Source organism: Triticum aestivum, chromosome 7B (genome assembly GCF_018294505.1).
Source record: "Triticum aestivum cultivar Chinese Spring chromosome 7B, IWGSC CS RefSeq v2.1, whole genome shotgun sequence".
Taxonomy (NCBI): domain Eukaryota; kingdom Viridiplantae; phylum Streptophyta; class Magnoliopsida; order Poales; family Poaceae; genus Triticum; species Triticum aestivum.
The window spans coordinates 704,806,724-704,825,317 of NC_057813.1; the positions used below are offsets into that span (position 1 = coordinate 704,806,724).

General features: G+C 48.4%; 1 protein-coding gene and 1 pseudogene across 1 annotated transcript; one reads left to right on the top strand and one right to left on the bottom strand.

Moving 5' to 3' along the window:
* Positions 1-904: 904 nt before the first annotated feature.
* LOC123158539 (uncharacterized) lies at positions 905-8,033 on the bottom strand. The gene is made up of 9 exons (XM_044576482.1): positions 7,562-8,033; positions 3,915-4,056; positions 3,425-3,827; positions 2,910-3,347; positions 2,527-2,819; positions 2,184-2,448; positions 1,545-2,064; positions 1,236-1,423; positions 905-934 (listed from the first exon to the last, which is right to left on the bottom strand). The coding sequence occupies exons 2-9, from the start codon at positions 4,052-4,054 to the stop codon at positions 905-907; spliced, it is 2,277 nt and encodes a 758-aa protein (XP_044432417.1). The 5' UTR covers positions 4,055-4,056; positions 7,562-8,033.
* A 1,184-nt stretch (positions 8,034-9,217) lies between these two features.
* The window catches only part of LOC123158540 (AAA-ATPase At3g28580-like), a 42,334-nt pseudogene continuing 32,957 nt past the window's right edge, over positions 9,218-18,594 (top strand).

The window sequence follows — 18,594 nt, forward strand, 5'->3', positions numbered from 1 at the left end:
TCGCCAATCCCTTCCCACCTTATTTTCCCGCCAATCCGTTCCCGCCTTATTTTCCCGCCAATCCCTTCCCGCCTTATTTGCCCGCCAATCCCTTCCCGCCAACCCTTTCCCGCCATACCGCAGTTATTCTTTCCCGCCATTTTCTCCTCTGTATCTATAAAACCCCCTTCAGGCGGAGGTGGATAAGCATTCCAGTGTAGTGTAGTTGAGATGTCCCATTATCCATTCGATCGTAGTTTTCACCCTAAGATGAGCAGCACTCTGCTGAGTCTAGCTACCGATTTCAGGATGGACAATAGGATAGTTCCATGGGACGAACTCACCAGTAGTGACACCATAATGAATGAGTTGGCTCACCAACTACGTAGGTCTGGGTGGCCTGAAAGGACCTATGAGGAGGTACGTCAAGAACTTCTTAGGTTGCATGAAAGGTGGAAGAAGGTGGTGGAGCCGAAGAGTGAAACTTTCAGAAGGACTGCAGAAAAGCATCCATTTTATGGACTGAGGAGAGCGAGGACGACGATGATATCTTCATGCCGCCGCTTCCGGGTTCTGCATCGTCGAAGGGCAAGAGTTCTGCATCGTCCAAAGGAAAGAGTTATGCATCCGCGAAGGGCAAGAGTTCTGTATCGACCAAGGGCAAGAGTTCTGCATCGACGAAAGGCAAGAAGAGCGCATCGTCGAAGGGCAAGAGGGCTGCATCAACGGAGGATGACGATGATGACTTCATGTAGTATGTAAGATGTATTCCAGTTGTACCGTTTCATTCAGATGTATTTGCATTATTAGTTTGTATTGTATTATTGTAGGGCATTATGTTCTATCTGAATTTCATTTTGTAGTATGTAAGATGTATTGCACAAGTTCAGCCGCACCGTTTAATTCAGATGTACTTGTATCTTAATTATCGGTTGTAGTCTATTTGGAAGTGTAACTGAAATAAGAATGCGAATTAATAGTAATATGTGTCTCGCATACATAAAACAATATATGTCTCCTGATCACATAGAAGCAAGTGCGATAGTAACACATACATGAAGCATGTCTCATACATAAATACTGACACACAGCTGCGAATAGTCTGAAACTAACATAGATAATGAGTCATACATAGATAGATAAGCATATCACTGCGGGGGACGACGACGAGTCTGGGTCTTCCTCGGGCGAGGACCCGAAGGCGATAAGCGCTGAGGCGGTGGACGAGGCTCGCGATAACCACGACCATAGTTAACCTCGTCTGTCACGGTCTGTGTCTCCTGCGTCGGTGGTGGTGGTGGTGGAGTGTGAAACACTGTCTGCGAGAAGCCATAAATGTTTGTAGCTTGGTCATCATCCTCGCGGTCGCCCTCAAAGTACGAAGCACCACCACTAAGGATCGGTGACTGCTCTGAATGCATGAACGGTTGCGACTGGTTGCCGCCTGCGGTAAAGTAAAATTGATACAAATGCATGAACGAAGCACCACCAGTAAGCATCAGTGACTGCTGAGAATGCAAGAACGATTACTACACTGTTCAAAAGAATGTAGTGAGTAGTGTTACCTAGATTCATCTGCTGATGCCAGTAAGCGCTCCCTAGCTGTGAAGGAGGTGGCTCATGCCAGGAAGAGCTCCCTGGCTGTGAAGGAGGTGGCTCATGCCAGGAAGAGCTCCCTGGCTGTGAAGGAGGTGGCTCATGCCAGGAAGAGCTCCCTGGCTGTGAAGGAGGTGGCTCATGCCAGGAAGATCTCCCTGGCTGTGAAGGAGGTGGCTCATGCCAGGAAGATCTCCCTGGCTGTGAAGGATGAGGTTCTGCACGATGCACAGAGGGTCGTGGTTCTGAACGGTGCACAGAGGGTCGTGGTTCTGAATGTTGTACAGAGGGACGTGGCGGACGATGTGCTGGAGGAGGAAGTGCAACATCCGAAGTCCGTCTACACGTAACAGCTGCGTAAATCCCGCGTAGCTTGTCATCAAGACGCCTCAACCATGAGACGCCCTCTCGCGGTGGGATAGTTTCTCCCCTCTGAAAGCGCCGCATTAAAGCGGAAACCTCCTCTCGCGCCTGTACTGTCAAGTCACCCTGTACACAAAGAATGAACCAATTATATGCTCGTTGTATGATAGACACCACGAATAGACAACCAAGCGAATATGTCCAGATTAACAAAAGACTTAACATATGAGAACCAAGGCATTTACCGCGTGGTGTCTGGTTCCCACAACAGAGGCAGTTGGGTACATATCGCTGGTGAGAGGGGCTTCGATCTGATCAGTAGCAGCTGATGGAACCAAGTAGATCCTCGTTGTATGCCGGTAACGCTGCAGATACAACCCAAACATTTCCCAGTTAAAGGGCCGAACCTCACCCCAGATATTTGTCGCAGCGGTAGTCCATTCGTCAACGTAAGGGGTAATGCTCTCAAGCCAATAAGTCATGGACTTGTTTCCTCCTAGGCGACTGTCCCTGAGATTGACATGCGCGATACATGGTTAGGTATATTATGAATGCAGAGCTGCCAACTAAAATAGTATTAGTACTTACTTGTGCACGTGGTCTGGCAAGTGTGGAATATCTGGAATCGCAGGCTCTTGATATAGACCGAACTGTCTCATCACCCTATGAAGAGACATCTCCTCAACCGTCACGTCGAACACCAACTTGGCCTTGGTCATCCAAAAGTGCCGATCTCTAGTGCACAATCCAGAAATCCCAACTGGGTACCTCGATGATATAGCCTGAGGCGAGTATGGCTCCCAAATAACTTGATCCTCGTGCAAACTATCAAACTGCGCCATGAAGGACGGGTAGCATCCCCTAACCTGAGTATGCGCAAACTGTCTCTGTGCATGACAACAAATAAGCATTAGTAATACTATTGAATGGCAAGAAATAATTGAATTAATTGTTACTTAATATAAAAGTACCTCTCGCCGTGTCCAAACAGATCCCATAGTAGGTAAGTCGCCGATAGCAGGCACATAAGTCCCAGCTAAGTCCTCCAAACCAAAAGGTTTATCAATGTAGACATAGGGTCGTCCAATAGGGAACCTCTCGTATGACCAAAGCTGCAACAATAATGGACATCCAACAAGACTAGATTTTCTAGACTTCAACAAGCAAGCTTTGCACAGGCCTCTGTACGTAGCCGCCAACACAGCAGAACCAAAACTCCTCTGTAGAATATCCGCAGGGCAACGTGCGTCAGCTATCTCTCGTGCAATACCGATGAGTCGTGCATCGACAGTGGTCACGTGGTTCTCCGTAAACATTGTCTTGCCGAATAGCCAAAGAATATATGCCTCTAGGGACCGGTCAATCTGAGCCTCCGACAACTGAACGTCGGGATGTCCTAACGAGACAATCTACATAGAAACGTAATAATTGTATGAACATCAGACAACTAAAAAACAACATTTGTTTAAGTGGCCGTGATGGTTACCTGAAACTGGCTCAACCATCTAAAAAGAGGTCCATGAGGATCGTTGTCTATAGCCCTAGCAGTCGGGACTGCAGCCAAAAAACGGGTCTGCATCGCTGCTTGCCACCCAGATTCTGCCTCTAAGGGACCTATGGCAGCACCGGCCAGAGGTAATCCCAACAAGTAAGACACATCCTGTAAAGTAGGCGCCATCTCTCCCCAAGGAAAGTGAAACGTATGTGTTTCTGGTCTCCATCTATCTACTAAGCAGGTAAGGAGTGACTTGTCGTAAGAGAAACGTCTCACTTGCCTCTTGTGTAACTGCAATGGTTCACCTGCCTCATCTAAGTCCGGACCATCAATCCACTCATCCAATGTACCCTCAACCAGCCGTGCCAAGGGTAGAAGTCCAGCCCAACTTAACCTACAAAATAAAGAGATTGTTAGCGGTTATGAAAAGTATGTCAAACATAGTAAGTCATTATATGGTCTCCATTATATGCACACATACCTATCAACCCATGAATCGTGTATCAGCCAGTTAGTCTTTGGGGTACGAGTGACCAACACGTCTAAGTTGTTGCCCGCTTCCGTAAGAGCGCCCCGGTGCTTTCTATCGATGTTACCATTAAGCAACGGATACGAAGACATATCTGCAATTCAAATTATCCGCACAAATTATAACATAGTCCTGACATATTACAAATTAAAACATAGTCCTGACATATTACATATTAAAACATAGTCCTCACATATTACAAATTAAAACATAGTCCTGACATATTACATATTAAAACATAGTCCTCACATATTACAAATTAAAACATAGTCCTCACATATTACAAATTAAAACATAGTCCTGACATATTACATATTAAAACCCACTACGGCACATTATATAGCTTGTGAGTTATTTCTTCCTCGTCCGCCCCTTCGGCCTCGACTGCCACGACCACGTCCGCCTCTTGCTCCTGTTGTCGCAGCCGTCGATGTGGAAGCACTCGTCGATGCGGAAGCACCATCTTTGTTCAGGTCGGGACAATATTTCATCCTATGCCCATAAGCCGCGCATAACAAACATTGTCTGGTTGCTCCACCAGCTTCAGACTGGTCCATATCGTTCCGGATGCGACGGGCCTTTCGTCTGCCCCTACTTGTTCGCCGAAGGTCTGGATGCGGGATGTATACTCTCTCACCGTCGTTTACCTTGTTGAAATTGCCGACGACTCTAAACCCTGTCATCTCGCCTGTCCAGGTGTTGAGCACTGCCTCTTTTAAATAGTATGGGGACACGAAGGATATAGCATCCAACTGAATCTGGCCACAGGCAGCCAACACATGAGAGCAAGGTAGGTGCAGCAACTTCGGTTTGTTGCATGTACACTCACACGTTGGATAAAATTCCGTTCCAATTTTAACCTCGTGTGTCTTCACCTCATTTCCAGAACCAAAACCATCGGTAGGAAGCTGAACCTCATACCTCCTTTCTTGATTCCCTATGAGTCTGACACTGTGCTTCTTTGCTTTCTCTATCTTCTTTGCCATGTATTCCATGACACGGCTACAATAAGGTGTGTTCTGATTATCTTCAATATGCTTCTTTGCTAACTCGTGCCTTTCTCTGAAATATCTCAAAGTGCCATGGAATACAGCCTCCACAATAGCTGTGAGTGGCAATGCTCTATTCCCTCTCAGCACAAAGTTATACACCTCTGCAAGATTGGTTGTCATGTGGCCATACCTAGCTCCATGTGTGTCATGCAGCAAAGACCAATTCATTGGAGGCTCTTTCTCTATCCACTCAGAAAAATTCTTTATTGCCCTTCCCTTCTTTCTCTTAGTATTAGGAGGGTCAATTGCTGGCAAGTCACAAAGACCAACTGGCTCCTCTAGCTCCGCGATGAGTGCTGCTAATTTAACCTGATCTTCTTCCATTTTCTTCCTTGCACGGACCTGCTTCTTAGTAAACTCATCTAGTTTTGACCAAATAAATTCGTATTTCCGCTGCTGGCTCTGCTTGCATAATTTTTTGAACAAGTTCATCAACCGCTTGTTCTTGAACTGTGAGAAAAAATTAGCCCCAAGATGGCGCATGCACCACCGGCTCTGCAAGTCCCTCCAAGGTGTTGGTTCGTCATCTGCTGGATTCCGAAGTGTCTTCACGGCCTTCAATATACCAGCATGTCTGTCATGAATGACACACACGTTTGGTCGGTCCTTCACGATGGCAATTTTCACTTGGCGGAAGAACCAAACCCAGCTGAGAAAGTTCTCACCCTCCACAAATGCCATGGCAAGTGGGATGATTTGATTGTTCCCGTCCACACCAATAGCAGTCAGGATTTGCCCTCTATACTGACCGGTCAGGAATGTACCATCCACAAACATAACAGGAGGACAATGCCGGAAAGCTTCGATGCACATAGCAAATGAGAAGAACACTCGTTTCAACACCTTGAAATCTGGTATACTCAGCAACCTCATGTGTTGTACGTTCACATAAGTGCCCGGATTCCTCTCCTTCAGTATGCCCAGGAGACGGACAACATTATCATATGAGTCGAAGAACGTCCCAAACCTTTCCTCCATAGCCTTCTGCTTAGCCCTCCAAGCCTTCCCATAAGCAATGACATAATTCCATCTGACCTTCACTGCTGTCTGGATGTGTTTTGCTTCCATATCTTTCTTCTCTACTATCTCAGTATACATGAGTTGCGCAATGAGACTTGAAGTCAGGTTCGGATGCTTCACCAGCAGGTTCGTCCTCACACAATTATGTGGGACGACAATGGTGACAACCCAGTGGATGTCATACTTCGGCACGTGACCGTGCACCTTCCCAGGACAACCTGTTACAACACATTTCACGGTATAGTTTGTTGGACTTGATATGTGTGTCTTGAAAACCCTCTGCGTAGACATAGCCCACTTTATCACCGCATACTTCAATTTTTTCTTTGTATCAAACATAGCCCCTATTTGTACTTGGTTCAGATTATACTGCCATGGAGTCTCATGGCCATCGTTCACCGTAAGGCCGGTGGATATGTCCTGCTCCCATGCAGAAGGAATCGGTACCTCAACTTCATCCTCAGAATTTTCAGAATCCAGTTCCTCCACCAATCCATCCTCGTCCTCTTCCTCCATCACCCTCTGCATTTCATCCCCTTCCTCATCCCCATCAGCAAAACCAGAAACAGCTAATATTATCGACTGGCTACTCTGCCCAGTATCAGGACCACAAACATTGTGTGGCACGTAGTCTGACTCTTTCTCCGGTTGGCTAGCATCCACATCTTGTGGCTGTGACCCGGATAAAACAATCTCGTTAGCCACTTCACTGCCTTGGCCGGGTTCATACCCCCTGTGGAGTTGTACGGTATTCTCCTCCTTCGGCACAGGTTGCACAAGTGCATATGGGTGGATTCTTCGGTCTCGGCAGCGTCTTAACAGGGACAACCAATGCTGGCTCCTATCTACCGGCATCAACTCCCACTTGACATTTTTACAAGATTTGGTCCACAATGCATGAATACTGACGGAACATACTTCAGGATCCAGACCGAAACTAGTTGTCAACCAGTACTTCAACTGTCTAATGTCCAGTCTGTCCGGGTCAGCTAGTGTCATAACGCCATTTTTAAACTCGCTAAGATCAACCCCCAACTCATTATATCGAACATTACCAGCGCCGTAGTAAACATTCAGATTTACTGATTCAGACATTTTCACCTGTCAGACATTGCCATCTTCTCATTAATCACAACGAACTATGCGCTAAAATGCCTCCAAAAATATATTAACACTAAAATTCATAATATGACTTATATACACTAACTAAACTATATTAATCACAATATACACTAATTTTATCCGCTACACGAACTATGCGTTAAAATGCCTCCAGAAATATATTAACACTAAAATTCACAATATACACTAATATTATCCGCTACACGAACTATGCGCTAAAATGCCTCCAAAAATATAATAACACTAAAATTCATGATATACACTAATATTATCCGCTACACGAACTATGCGCTAAAATGCCTCCTAAATTAAATTAACACTGAAATTCACAACGAACACTAATATTATCCGCTACACGAACTATGCGCTAATATTTACATAATATTTGTGACGACGTGATTATACCTTCGAAGTGTGTGTCCGCTTCTTGCTTCTCTCTTTGACTCAGCGGCACCGGCCACCTCGCGAAGTACTTGCACCACCGGAGAACGACAACGCCGCCCCCGACGACCGGAGGTTCAACTCCGGTCAGCCCCCAACCTGCTCCTCCTCCTCACCACCTCCTCCTCTGCAGCTGCTGCTACTAGTCACCACCACCTACTACCCGTCCTCCTCTCCACCATGGCTCCTCCTCCCCACCATGGCTGCTCCTCTACACATCAAAAACTATCCCATAGCAAAAAATAACACCGTAGGCCGGTGGAGATTGCTATGATCTACCGATTCTGTGGGTTGGATTTGCAAATGTGTGGCAAATGGAGGAGATCGGCGCGGGGGGGAGTTCTACAGAGAAGAACTGAGAGAGAGAGAAAGGGAAACGAAGAACAGCAGCGCAGGGGCGAACGGTGCTTATCCGCACCTTTTCGGCCTACACCTGGCCGAAAACCTCTTCGGTCGAAGCCTGGCCGAAAAGGCTAGCTTCGGTCACCGGTGGGCCGAAAACGGCCCAGTTCGGCCTCCTGGCACCCGAAGCTACTATTTTCGGCCGGCCCCCCCGCCAACAACGAGTTTTCGGCCCAACCGCGGCCGAAAAGCCTACTTCGGCCACACCCTGGCCGAAAACTGCCTTTTCGGCCCACTCCTGGCCGACGGGCTACTAGTTTTGCGTTTTTTTCATTCTACGCTATAGTTTCCGAAATTGCTACAAAAAATAACATAGTTTTGAAAAAAAATCGGCCTGGCCCGGCCAGAGGTATGTTATGACTGCTTTTTGCCTCGACAGACCCTGGACCAGCAAGCTGGTGTATATGCTTTGCGTCATCGGCGAGACGTGCGTCGCTACCAGACTATTTAGACCGCGAAGTACGCTCCAATGCGAGCGGTGTGGTACTAATTTTGCTCTAGGACGGTGTGGTACTAAAACGCACACGGCGAACCGAGCGGTGTGCTCGTTCCCGGCCGAGCGGCAGCTAAACGCTCGCTGGGCCACCTCCTCTTCAGCCCTCAACTCCTCCATCGCGTCCCCTGACCAAACCACTCCAAGCAAATCCTACGCGCAGCAAACCTGAACCATCTCCGTCGTCGCCGCCGTCGTGCCATCAAGTCATCTCTGCCTCTGCATGTCGTCTTCTATCTCTAGACAATAAACATACACGAAGAAAAGTATTGCATGCTTCGTCTCGCCGACGACTGAGCACCATGCATGTCACCTGCCGACCTCATGCATCGATCCCTCATCACTTTCAAAGCTACTATCTTAGTATTATACACATGCAAATTAATTATACTACCTATTGTGACAAGATGCAACCAATCAATCATCTAAAAAAGTGACAAGATGCAATTGACAATCGGAATCTTGACGCATCTGGTTGCCTACAAACTGAGCTAGCCAACTCTGCATTTGCCATTGCATCCATGCCCGCCGGTTCTCTCCTCACCTGCTCCGGCGCCAACAACGACGACTACACGTGCTTAGCTAAGCTTCAACCTAAGAAAATCACCACACGAATCACAGTCACTGGCATTATATACGCAATACTTACACGCATGTCCAGTCTAGTCCAGGTTACTACGGCTTTCCATCAACACACGATATCGAGAGGAGCTCCACCACCGGCCATGGCGGCGGTGGTGGTGGAGAGGTGGGCGGGGCTCGGATCGGCACTCCCGATCGTCATCTTCCTCTACTCCACGTCCCCCGACCTTCTGCCTCTACGGCTCTACCTCTCCACCTGGACCGCCGAGCTCACCGCCTGATTCAACCCCTACCTCGGTATCACCATCTCCGAGTATGGCGCAGAGTGCTTTTAGCGCAACGACTTCTTCCTCGCCGTCAAGGCCTACCTCAGCGACGCATGCGGCTGCGGCGTGCAAGCTCAAGGCCGAGCTCAATAAGAAAGCAAGAACCTCCATGTCTTCGTCGATGACCATCAGCAGGTCACGGGCGAGTTCTCAAGGACCGCCGTATGGTGGTATGCCTCCAACTGGCTAACGTCATTAGCTTCTACCATGATGAGGACGAGAGGCACTTCTAACGGGTTGTCTTCCATCGGTGGCACTGCGACCTCGCCGTCGACTCATACCTGCCCTTTGTCATTCGCAAGGGTCACGCAAAAACCACCAACGCCGTCTCTTCACCAACAATGCCAGCCTCTTCTCCAACAAAGGCAACGGCAGCTAGAGCCCCTACCAGGGGAGTGAATTGCAAAAACCGTCGGCAACGAAGGCTAGGTTTGCAGAAAACACAAGTTTACACATTCGTGCCAAAAACCAAATTCTACGTCTACTCTTTTTTTTGCACAAAACACGGGTTGGTGGCTTACACCCTTTTGATCATGATTATGACAGATTAGACCTGCAAATGGTGACGTGGCGTAATTGTTCACACGCAGGTTCCGTTAGATGGTGAACCCTCGGTTTTGACCCTGCTGGAATTGGCTTCTTTTTTTGTTCAAACCGAAGATTTTTTTTTCTTCAAGCCGGCAACGCCGACGGAATTTTTTTATTTAACCCAGCGATGGTGGGGCAATTTTTGCTGGAACTGGCTTTTTTGCTGCAACCGGCTACTATTTTGTTACTACCTCGACCGGAAGGCGTGACGGAGTCAAACCGGTAACCGTGGCGAGCTGCGTTAGGTCACCGCAGCGAGCTAGAACCGTGGCAGCAAGGTGCTGCAACCGTGAATTGGCTTTGCTAGAACTGTTGCCGCGACAAGCTACAATGTCACCACGGCGAGCCGGCGAGCTTCGAGGCCTGTGGTGAGATGTTGCAACCACACCACGCCATTGCTAGAACCAGTGCAAGTGTAGGCTGCGAGTGTCGGTGCGGCGGGATCCATGGATGCCGCAATCGAGGGTGGTGGCCCCGGCGAGGCGCGGTGCTTTGGACCGGCATGGCGCTGTTCCGCGGCCGAGGACAACGGGATCCGCGATACTGGCCGTGATGTGGGGAGCTGAGCGAAAACCATTTCAGCAAATCGAACGGCCCACGCAAGTTGCATCTGATGGCTACGGCACGACCGGGCCGGCCGGTGTGCGCCGGCCATTTTCACAGTCGATGTTGATATTTTGAAAAAATAAAAATGAAGGCTTAGGAAAAAAAAGACTGACGCCAATCCATAGTTCTAATCATTGCTAGAACCAGTGCAAGTGTAGGCTGCGAGTGTCGGTGCGGCGGGATCCATGGATGCCGCAATCGAGGGTGGTGGCCCCGGCGAGGCGCGGTGCTTTGGACCGGCATGGCGCTGTTCCGCGGCCGAGGACAACGGGATCCGCGATACTGGCCATGATGTGGGGAGCTGAGCGAAAACCATTTCAGCAAATCGAACGGCCCACGCAAGTCGCATCTGATGGCTACGGCACGACCGGGCCGGCCGGTGTGCGCCGGCCATTTTCACAGTCGATGTTGATATTTTGAAAAAATAAAAATGAAGGCTTAGGAAAAAAAAGACTGACGCCAATCCATAGTTCTAACCCCCCTCGTGCACGACTTTATAGCAACTTAAGGTGACAGGCCCACGGCCTGACCCGGCCAGAAGTATGTGATGACTGCTTTTTGCCTCGACAGACCCTGGATCAGCAAGCTGGTGTATATGCTTTGCATCATCGGCGATACGTGAGTCAGTACCAGGCTATTTAGATCGCGAAGTAGCCTCCAACGCGAGCGATGTGGTACTAAAAAATATCCGGCGAACCGAGCGGTGTGCTCGTCTCGGCCAGCAGCAGCTAAGCGCTCGCTGGGCCACCTCCTAACCTGCTCAAAAAAAAAAGCAAACCTAACCAGCTTATTATGGCTCCCGCATCTGTTCCTCTCCCGCAACCCACGAAAGGCGATCCCCTTTTCTCCTTCAGAAATCGCCGATGGATAATCGCTGAAAACCGAAGCCCCACGAAAACCAATCCTGAGACTCTCCTCTACAATCCTATCCAACTAAATCCCAATTCCTTCGCCACTGTCAAAGACCTTCTCGGATATACCACAAGAGTCATCGGAAGCCTGAAGATTCACATTGCTTTTTTGAGAGTTATATTGGAGAGGGCAAGAGCCAGATCTCGTGTGTTCCTTCTCTCTAAGGATGAGAGGAAAGAGCCGCCTGACCCAGGACGGGCGCAATCAACGGAGGCCAGAACTAATTCGTCCATTAAGGGACATGAAGAACACGGCAATTCATGGGTGCCGTTTCTCCCTGATGAGGAGGAAACGCTGTCATTTACAGGGATTAAGGCGGAGAATAAAGGAGGAATTAACAAGGCCATGGATGATTTGCTGTTTAGAGGGAGGCTACCTTTGCAGAATCCATCCCAAGCTCCACTTATCCAGTTTTGTGTTCTACCCACGCACTTAAGGTGTTCGTGTATTTCCCTGAGGGCAACGATGGAGGGGATGAAGAGCCTCCAGGAGGCGGCGGGTCCTGATGCTGCGAGGGCGATGGAGGCTGTGCCTACAGCCAGGAGCTCGGTTAGGCTGCACGCCGACTGCACCCTCCCCACCAACATCCAGCACCCAGGGAAGGAGATAGCCAAGACTTGTGCGGAACCTGTGAAGAAGACCCTGGTCATCAACATGACCGGGGCTCGAAAGGCGGTGCAGACGCGCTTCCGGGCGGTCGGACTATTCCTGTCTGTCCTGCTGGTGAACTCCAGGCAACTGATCGACCACATGAACAAGGTATGGAAGGTTCGTGGCGAACTGGGTGACCATGAACTTGCTGCAGAGGAAGGGCGCAAATTCATCCTCGAGTTCTCAGAAGAGGGAGACCGGCAACACGCCATCAAGGGTGGGCCGTGGCAATACAAGGGCGATGTGTTCCTCGTCGTCGGTTTGGAGAAGGAAGCTGATCCTACTTCGGCTATATTCTCCCATATGCCGATGTGGGTTCAGTTTAGGGGAATCCCCTTCTACCTACTCACCAAGGAGCTTGCCCGCAACCTTGGGGACCAAGTAGGGCCGGTGGTGATGATCGATCCGCACTCGAGGGGAAACATTTGTGACAAATTTCTCAGAGTGAGAGTACAGCTGCCTTTGTACTCGGCGCTGCAGAAGGAGATTACGTTGGCTGATGAGATCACAGAGGAGGAGGTTACAGTCTACCTGAGGTATGAAAGATTGCCAAATTTCTGTTTATTCTGTGGATATATAGGACATATGGAAGCGAGGTGTGATATCCCAAATGAAGAGAAGAAACTGAGGTACAGTAAGGAGCTCACTGTGCTTCCAGTGCACTTTGACGACCCTCGTGCTTGGTTCCTGCCTGAGAAGATGGGGCAAAAACAGGCTTGCCAGTCATCACAGTCCCTGTGGCGTGCTCCAATGCCTGTCAGTCATGACAAGACTGTGTCGACCCAAATGGAACAAATGCGGGAGGTTGTAGCTCGTCTCTCAGTGGGTGACGGCATGGAAACTGACACAAATCTGAAGGTTACAGAGGCCACATCTAGCAAAGTCCAGAACACGGCTTCCTTTGAGGGCACTGTGATGGAGGCGGCTCTGCCCTCGGCTGGAAGCGGCGGCGGTTCAGCGGGCGTCTGGGCCGAGGTCTCTGCGGTTCCCAGCCACCCGCCGGGCTTTGGGCCCACCCCGCTCTATGGAGGCATAGCCAGTCCGGCTATCACCGATGCTCATAGGCCGAGCCCTGCTCTGTCCACTGGTGCACTGGAGACTGCCAGCCAGGATGAAATCAAGGAGAAAGTTTCAGAGGAGGACGAAGCTATGAAGGTGCTTGCAAATCCAGTACAGAACGAAGGACATGTGGAGGCTGCACCAACTGAGAGTCTGGGCAAGGGTGGGGATGTAGATGCAGAAGAAAAAGTCAGAGTTACACGGGACTTGGCTGGCATCAAGGGCAACGGGAAGGGCACAACTCACTCTGGATCGGTCCTTGGAAAGAGAGACACTCGTGGGCAGGATGATTCAGAGAGAGCAGGTACTGAAGAGATGGGTTCTGTCTCTGACCAGAACAAGAAAAAGAAGGGCACAAGGCAGGGGAGCAAGGGCAAGGATGGTGGACAAGAAGCAACCGAGCCGGGGGCTCTCGGTCAACTGGTGGGTGCGATGGACGGCACCCACCAGGAGCCATGATGATAATAAGCTGGAACTGCCAGGGGCTTGGGCAACCCCGAACAGTTGAAGAGTTGGTGTGCCTAGTGCTCACCTACCGGCCTTCTCTGGTCTTTATCTCTGAAACTAGGAAAAGCGAGGATTACGTAAGTTGCGTAGGAGACTAGGTCTCAAGCATTGCATTTCCCATGTCGGAAAGGGAAAGGGTGCAGGTATTGCTCTCTTCTATGATGAGCAAGTTGAAATAAAAGAACTCGCTATTGGCCTGCGTTACATCGATGTGTTGGTTCGCCTAAATCCCCATGGCCGGCAATGGCGGGGTACCTTTGTTTATGGAGAGCCAAAAGCTAGTGAGAGGCATCACATGTGGGATCTCTTATGCAGAATCAGGCCGATGTCAAACGAACCATGGCTCATGCTGGGTGATTTCAATGAAACTGCTTGGCAACATGAACACCTTTCTAGAACACCTCGAAACGAGAAGAACATGGAAAGTTTCAGAGTTGTTCTGGTCGACTGTGAGTTGGTCGACCTCGATTTCAGCGGTCCAAGATGGACCTTTGATAATAAACAAAAGGGTGCGGACAATGTCAAGGCAAAATCGATCGCGGGGTTGCTGACCAACACTGGAGCTCTATCTTCCCTGAAGCTTCAATCGAGCACATTTGTTCATCTAGATCCGATCATCTTCCCCTGCTCCTTAGATTCGGTCCAAGGAAAGAATGGAGACCCCTGCACAAGGGATTCCGATATGAGTATATGTGGGAAAGAATGGAGTCATTGACAGATGCTATTTTTGTTGGAAATATGCCCTAGAGGCAATAATAAATTAGTTATTATTATATTTCCTTGTTCATGATAATCGTTTATTATCCATGCTATAATTGTATTGAAAGGAAACTCAGATACATGTGCGGATACATAGACAACACCATGTCCCTAGTAAGCCTCTGTTGACTAGCTCGTTGATCAATAGATGGTTACGGTTTCCTAACCATGGACATTGGATGTCGTTGATAACGGGATCACATCATTAGCAGAATGATGTGATGGACAAGACCCAATCCTAAGCCTAGCACAAAGATCGTGTAGTTCGTATGCTAAAGCTTTTCTAATGTCAAGTATCATTTCCTTAGACCATGAGATTGTGCAACTCCCGGATACCGTAGGAATGCTTTGGGTGTACCAAACGTCACAACGTAACTGGGTGGCTATAAAGGTGCACTTAGGTATCTCCGAAAGTGTCTGTTGGGTTGGCACGAATCGAGACTGGGATTTGTCACTCCGTGTAAACGGAGAGGTATCTCTGGGCCCACTCGGTAGGACATCATCATAATGTGCACAATGTGATCAAGGGGTTGATCACGGGATGATGTGTTACGGAACGAGTAAAGAGACTTGCCGGTAACGAGATTGAACAAGGTATCGGTATACCGACGATCGAATCTCGGGCAAGTACAATACCGCTAGACAAAGGGAATTGTATACGGGATCGATTGAGTCCTTGACATCGTGGTTCATCCGATGAGATCATCGTGGAACATGTGGGAGCCAACATGGGTATCCAGATCCCGCTGTTTTTTATTGACCAGAGAACGTCTCGGTCATGTCTGCAAGGTTCCCGAACCCGTAGGGTCTACACACTTAAGGTTCGATGACGCTAGGGTTATAAAGGAAGTTTGTATGTGGTTACCGAATGTTGTTCGGAGTCCCGGATGAGATCCCGGACGTCACGAGGAGTTCCGGAATGGTCCGGAGGTAAAGATTTATATATGGAAAGTTGTTGTTCGGGTTCCGGAAAAAGTTCGGGTTTTTTCGGTATTGTACCAGGAAGCTTCCAGAAGGTTCCGGAGGATTCCGGAGGGGTTCGGAGGTCCGGAAATTGTTCCACCATGTCCAATACAGTAGCATGGGCTGTAGGGGGCGCCCTAGCCTTAATGGGCCAGGGGCACCAGCCCCCCAAAGGCCCATGCGCATGGGAAGGGGAAAACCCTAAGGGGGAGGGCCTCCACTTGACTTGGGAGGCACTCCTCCCCCCCCTTGGCCGCCGCCCCCTCCTCAGATTGGATCTGAGGGGTCCATCCCCCCTCTCCCTTGCCCCTATATATATGTGGGGGGTGGGAGGGCAGCCACACCACATGTTCTGGCGCAGCCCTCCCCCTCTCCCAAGTACTCCTCCTCTCCCGCGGTGCTTGGCGAAGCCCTGCAGGATTGCCACGCTCCTCCATCACCACCACACCGTTGTGCTGCTGCTGGATGGAGTCTTCCTCAACCTCTCCCTCTCTCCTTGCTGGATTAAGGCATGGGAGACGTCACCGGGCTGTACGTGTGTTGAACGCGGAGGTGCCGTCCGTTCGGCACTAGGATCTCCGGTGATTTGGATCACGACGAGTACAACTCCTTCAACCCCGTTCTCTTGAACGCTTCCGCTTAGCGATCTACAAGGGTATGTAGATGCACTCTCCTTCCCCTCGTTGCTGGTTTCTCCATAGATAGATCTTGGTGACACGTAGGAAATGTTTGAATTTCTGCTACGTTCCCCAATAGTGGTATCAGAGCTAGGTCTAGTGCGTAGATTCTTTGCACGAGTAGAACACAAAGTAGTTGTGGGCGTTGATTTTGTTCAATATGCTTACCGTTACTAGTCCAATCTTGTTTCGACGGTATTGTGGGATGAAGTGGCCCGGACCGACCTTACACGTACTCTTACGTGAGACAGGTTCCACCGACTGACATGCACTTGGTGCATAAGGTGGCTAGCGGGTGCCAGTCTCTCCCACTTTAGTCGGAACGGATTTGATGAAAAGGGTCCTTATGAAGGGTAAATAGCAATTGGCATATCACGTTGTGGTTTTGCGTAGGTAAGAAACGTTCTTGCTAGAAACCCATAGCAGCCACGTAAACAGCAATTAGAGGACGTCTAACTTGTTTTTGCAGGGTATGCTATGTGATGTGATATGGCCAAGAAGAATGTGATGAATATATGTGATGTATGAGATTGATCATGTTCTTGTAATAGTAATCACGACTTGCATGTCGATGAGTATGACAACCGGCAGGAGCCATAGGAGTTGTCTTTATTTATAGTATGACCTGCGTGTCATTAAACAATGCCATGTAATTACTTTACTTTATTGCTAACCGGTAGCCATAGTAGTAGAAGTAATAGTTGGCGAGACAACTTCATGAAGACACGATGATGGAGATCATGATGATGGAGATCATGGTGTCATGCCGGTGACGATGATGATCATGGAGCCCCGAAGATGGAGATCAAAAGGAGCAAAATGATATTGGCCATATCATTTCACTATTTGATTGCATGTGATGTTTATCATGTTTATGCATCTTATTTGCTTAGAACGACGGTAGTAAATAAGATGATCCCTTATTAAAATTTCAAGAAAGTGTTCCCCCTAACTGTGCACCGTTGCGAAAGTTCTCGTTTCGAAGCACCACGTGATGATCAGGTGTGATAGATTCTTACGTTCACATACAACGGGTGTAAGCCAGATTTACACACGCGAAACACTTAGGTTAACTTGACGAGCCTAGCATGTACAGACATGGCCTCGGAACACAAGAGACCGAAAGGTGGAGCATGAGTCGTATGGAGGGTACGATCAACATGAAGATGTTCACCGATGATGACTGGTCCGTCTCACGTGATGATCGGACACGGCCTAGTTGACTCGGATCATGTAATCACTTAGATGACTAGAGGGATGTCTATCTGAGTGGGAGTTCATAAGATGAACTTAATTATCCTGAACATAGTCAAAAGATCTTTGCAAATTATGTCGTAAACTCGCGCTTTAGTTCCACTGTTTAGATATGTTCCTAGAGAAAATATAGTTGAAAGTTGACAGTAGCGAGTATGCGATCAGTAGAAAGCTTATGTCCTTAATGCACCGCTCAGTGTGCAGAACCCCAAACATCGTCTGTGGATGTTGCAAACATCGGACATACAGGTTTTGACAACTACGTGATAGTTTAGTTAAACGGTTTAGAGTTGAGGCATCAAAGACGTTTTCGAAACATCGCGGAACATATGAGATGTTTCGAGGGCTGAAATTGGGATTTCAGGCTCGTGCCCACGTCAAGAGGTATAAGACCTCCGACGATTTTCTTAGCCGGCAAACTAAGGGAGAAAAGCTCAATTGTTGAGCTTGTGCTTAGATTGTCTGAGTGCAACAATCACTTGAATCAAGTGGGAGTTGATCTTCCAGATGAGATAGTGATGTTTTCTCCAAAGTCATTGCCACCAAGCTGCTAGAGCTTCGTGATGAACTATAACATATCAGGGATAGATATGATGATCCTTGAGGTATTCATGATGTTTGACACCGCGAAAGTAGAAATCAAGAAGGAGCATCAATTGTTGATGGTTGGTGAAACCACTAGTTTCAAGAAGGGCAAGGGCAAGAAGGGACACTTCATGAAATGGCAAATCAGTTGCTGCTCCAGTGAAGAAACCCAAGGTTGAACCCAAACCCGAGACTAAGTGCTTATGTAATAAGGGGAACAGCCACTGGAGCAGAATTACCCTAGATACTTGGTAGATAAGAAGGCTGGCAAGGTCGATAGAAGTATATTGGATATACATTATGTTAATGTGTACTTTACTAGTACTCCTAGTAGCACCAGGGTATTAAGATACCGGTTCGGTTTCTAAGTGTTAGTAACTCGAAATAAAAGAGCTACGGAATAAACGGAGACTAGCTAAAGGTGAGCTGACGATATGTGTTGGAAGTGTTTCCATGTTTGATGTGATCAAACATCGCACGCTCCCTCTACCATCAAGATTAGTATTAAACCTGAATAATTGTCATTTGGTGTTTGCGTTGAGCATAGACATGATTCGATTATGTCTATCGCAATACGGTTATTCATTTAAGGAGAATAATGGTTACTCTATTTATTTGAATAATACCTTTAAT

Excerpts from the sequence above, each read along its gene's own strand:
- LOC123158539 (XM_044576482.1), bottom strand. The coding sequence starts at position 4,054 with ATGTCTTCGTATCCGTTGCTTAATGGTAACATCGATAGAAAGCACCGG. Across the intron at positions 2,449-2,526 it reads TTGCCAGACCACGTGCACAA|GGACAGTCGCCTAGGAGGAA; the intron begins GTAAGTACTAAT and ends TGTCAATCTCAG. Across the intron at positions 1,424-1,544 it reads GCATCAGCAGATGAATCTAG|GCGGCAACCAGTCGCAACCG; the intron begins GTAACACTACTC and ends ACTTTACCGCAG.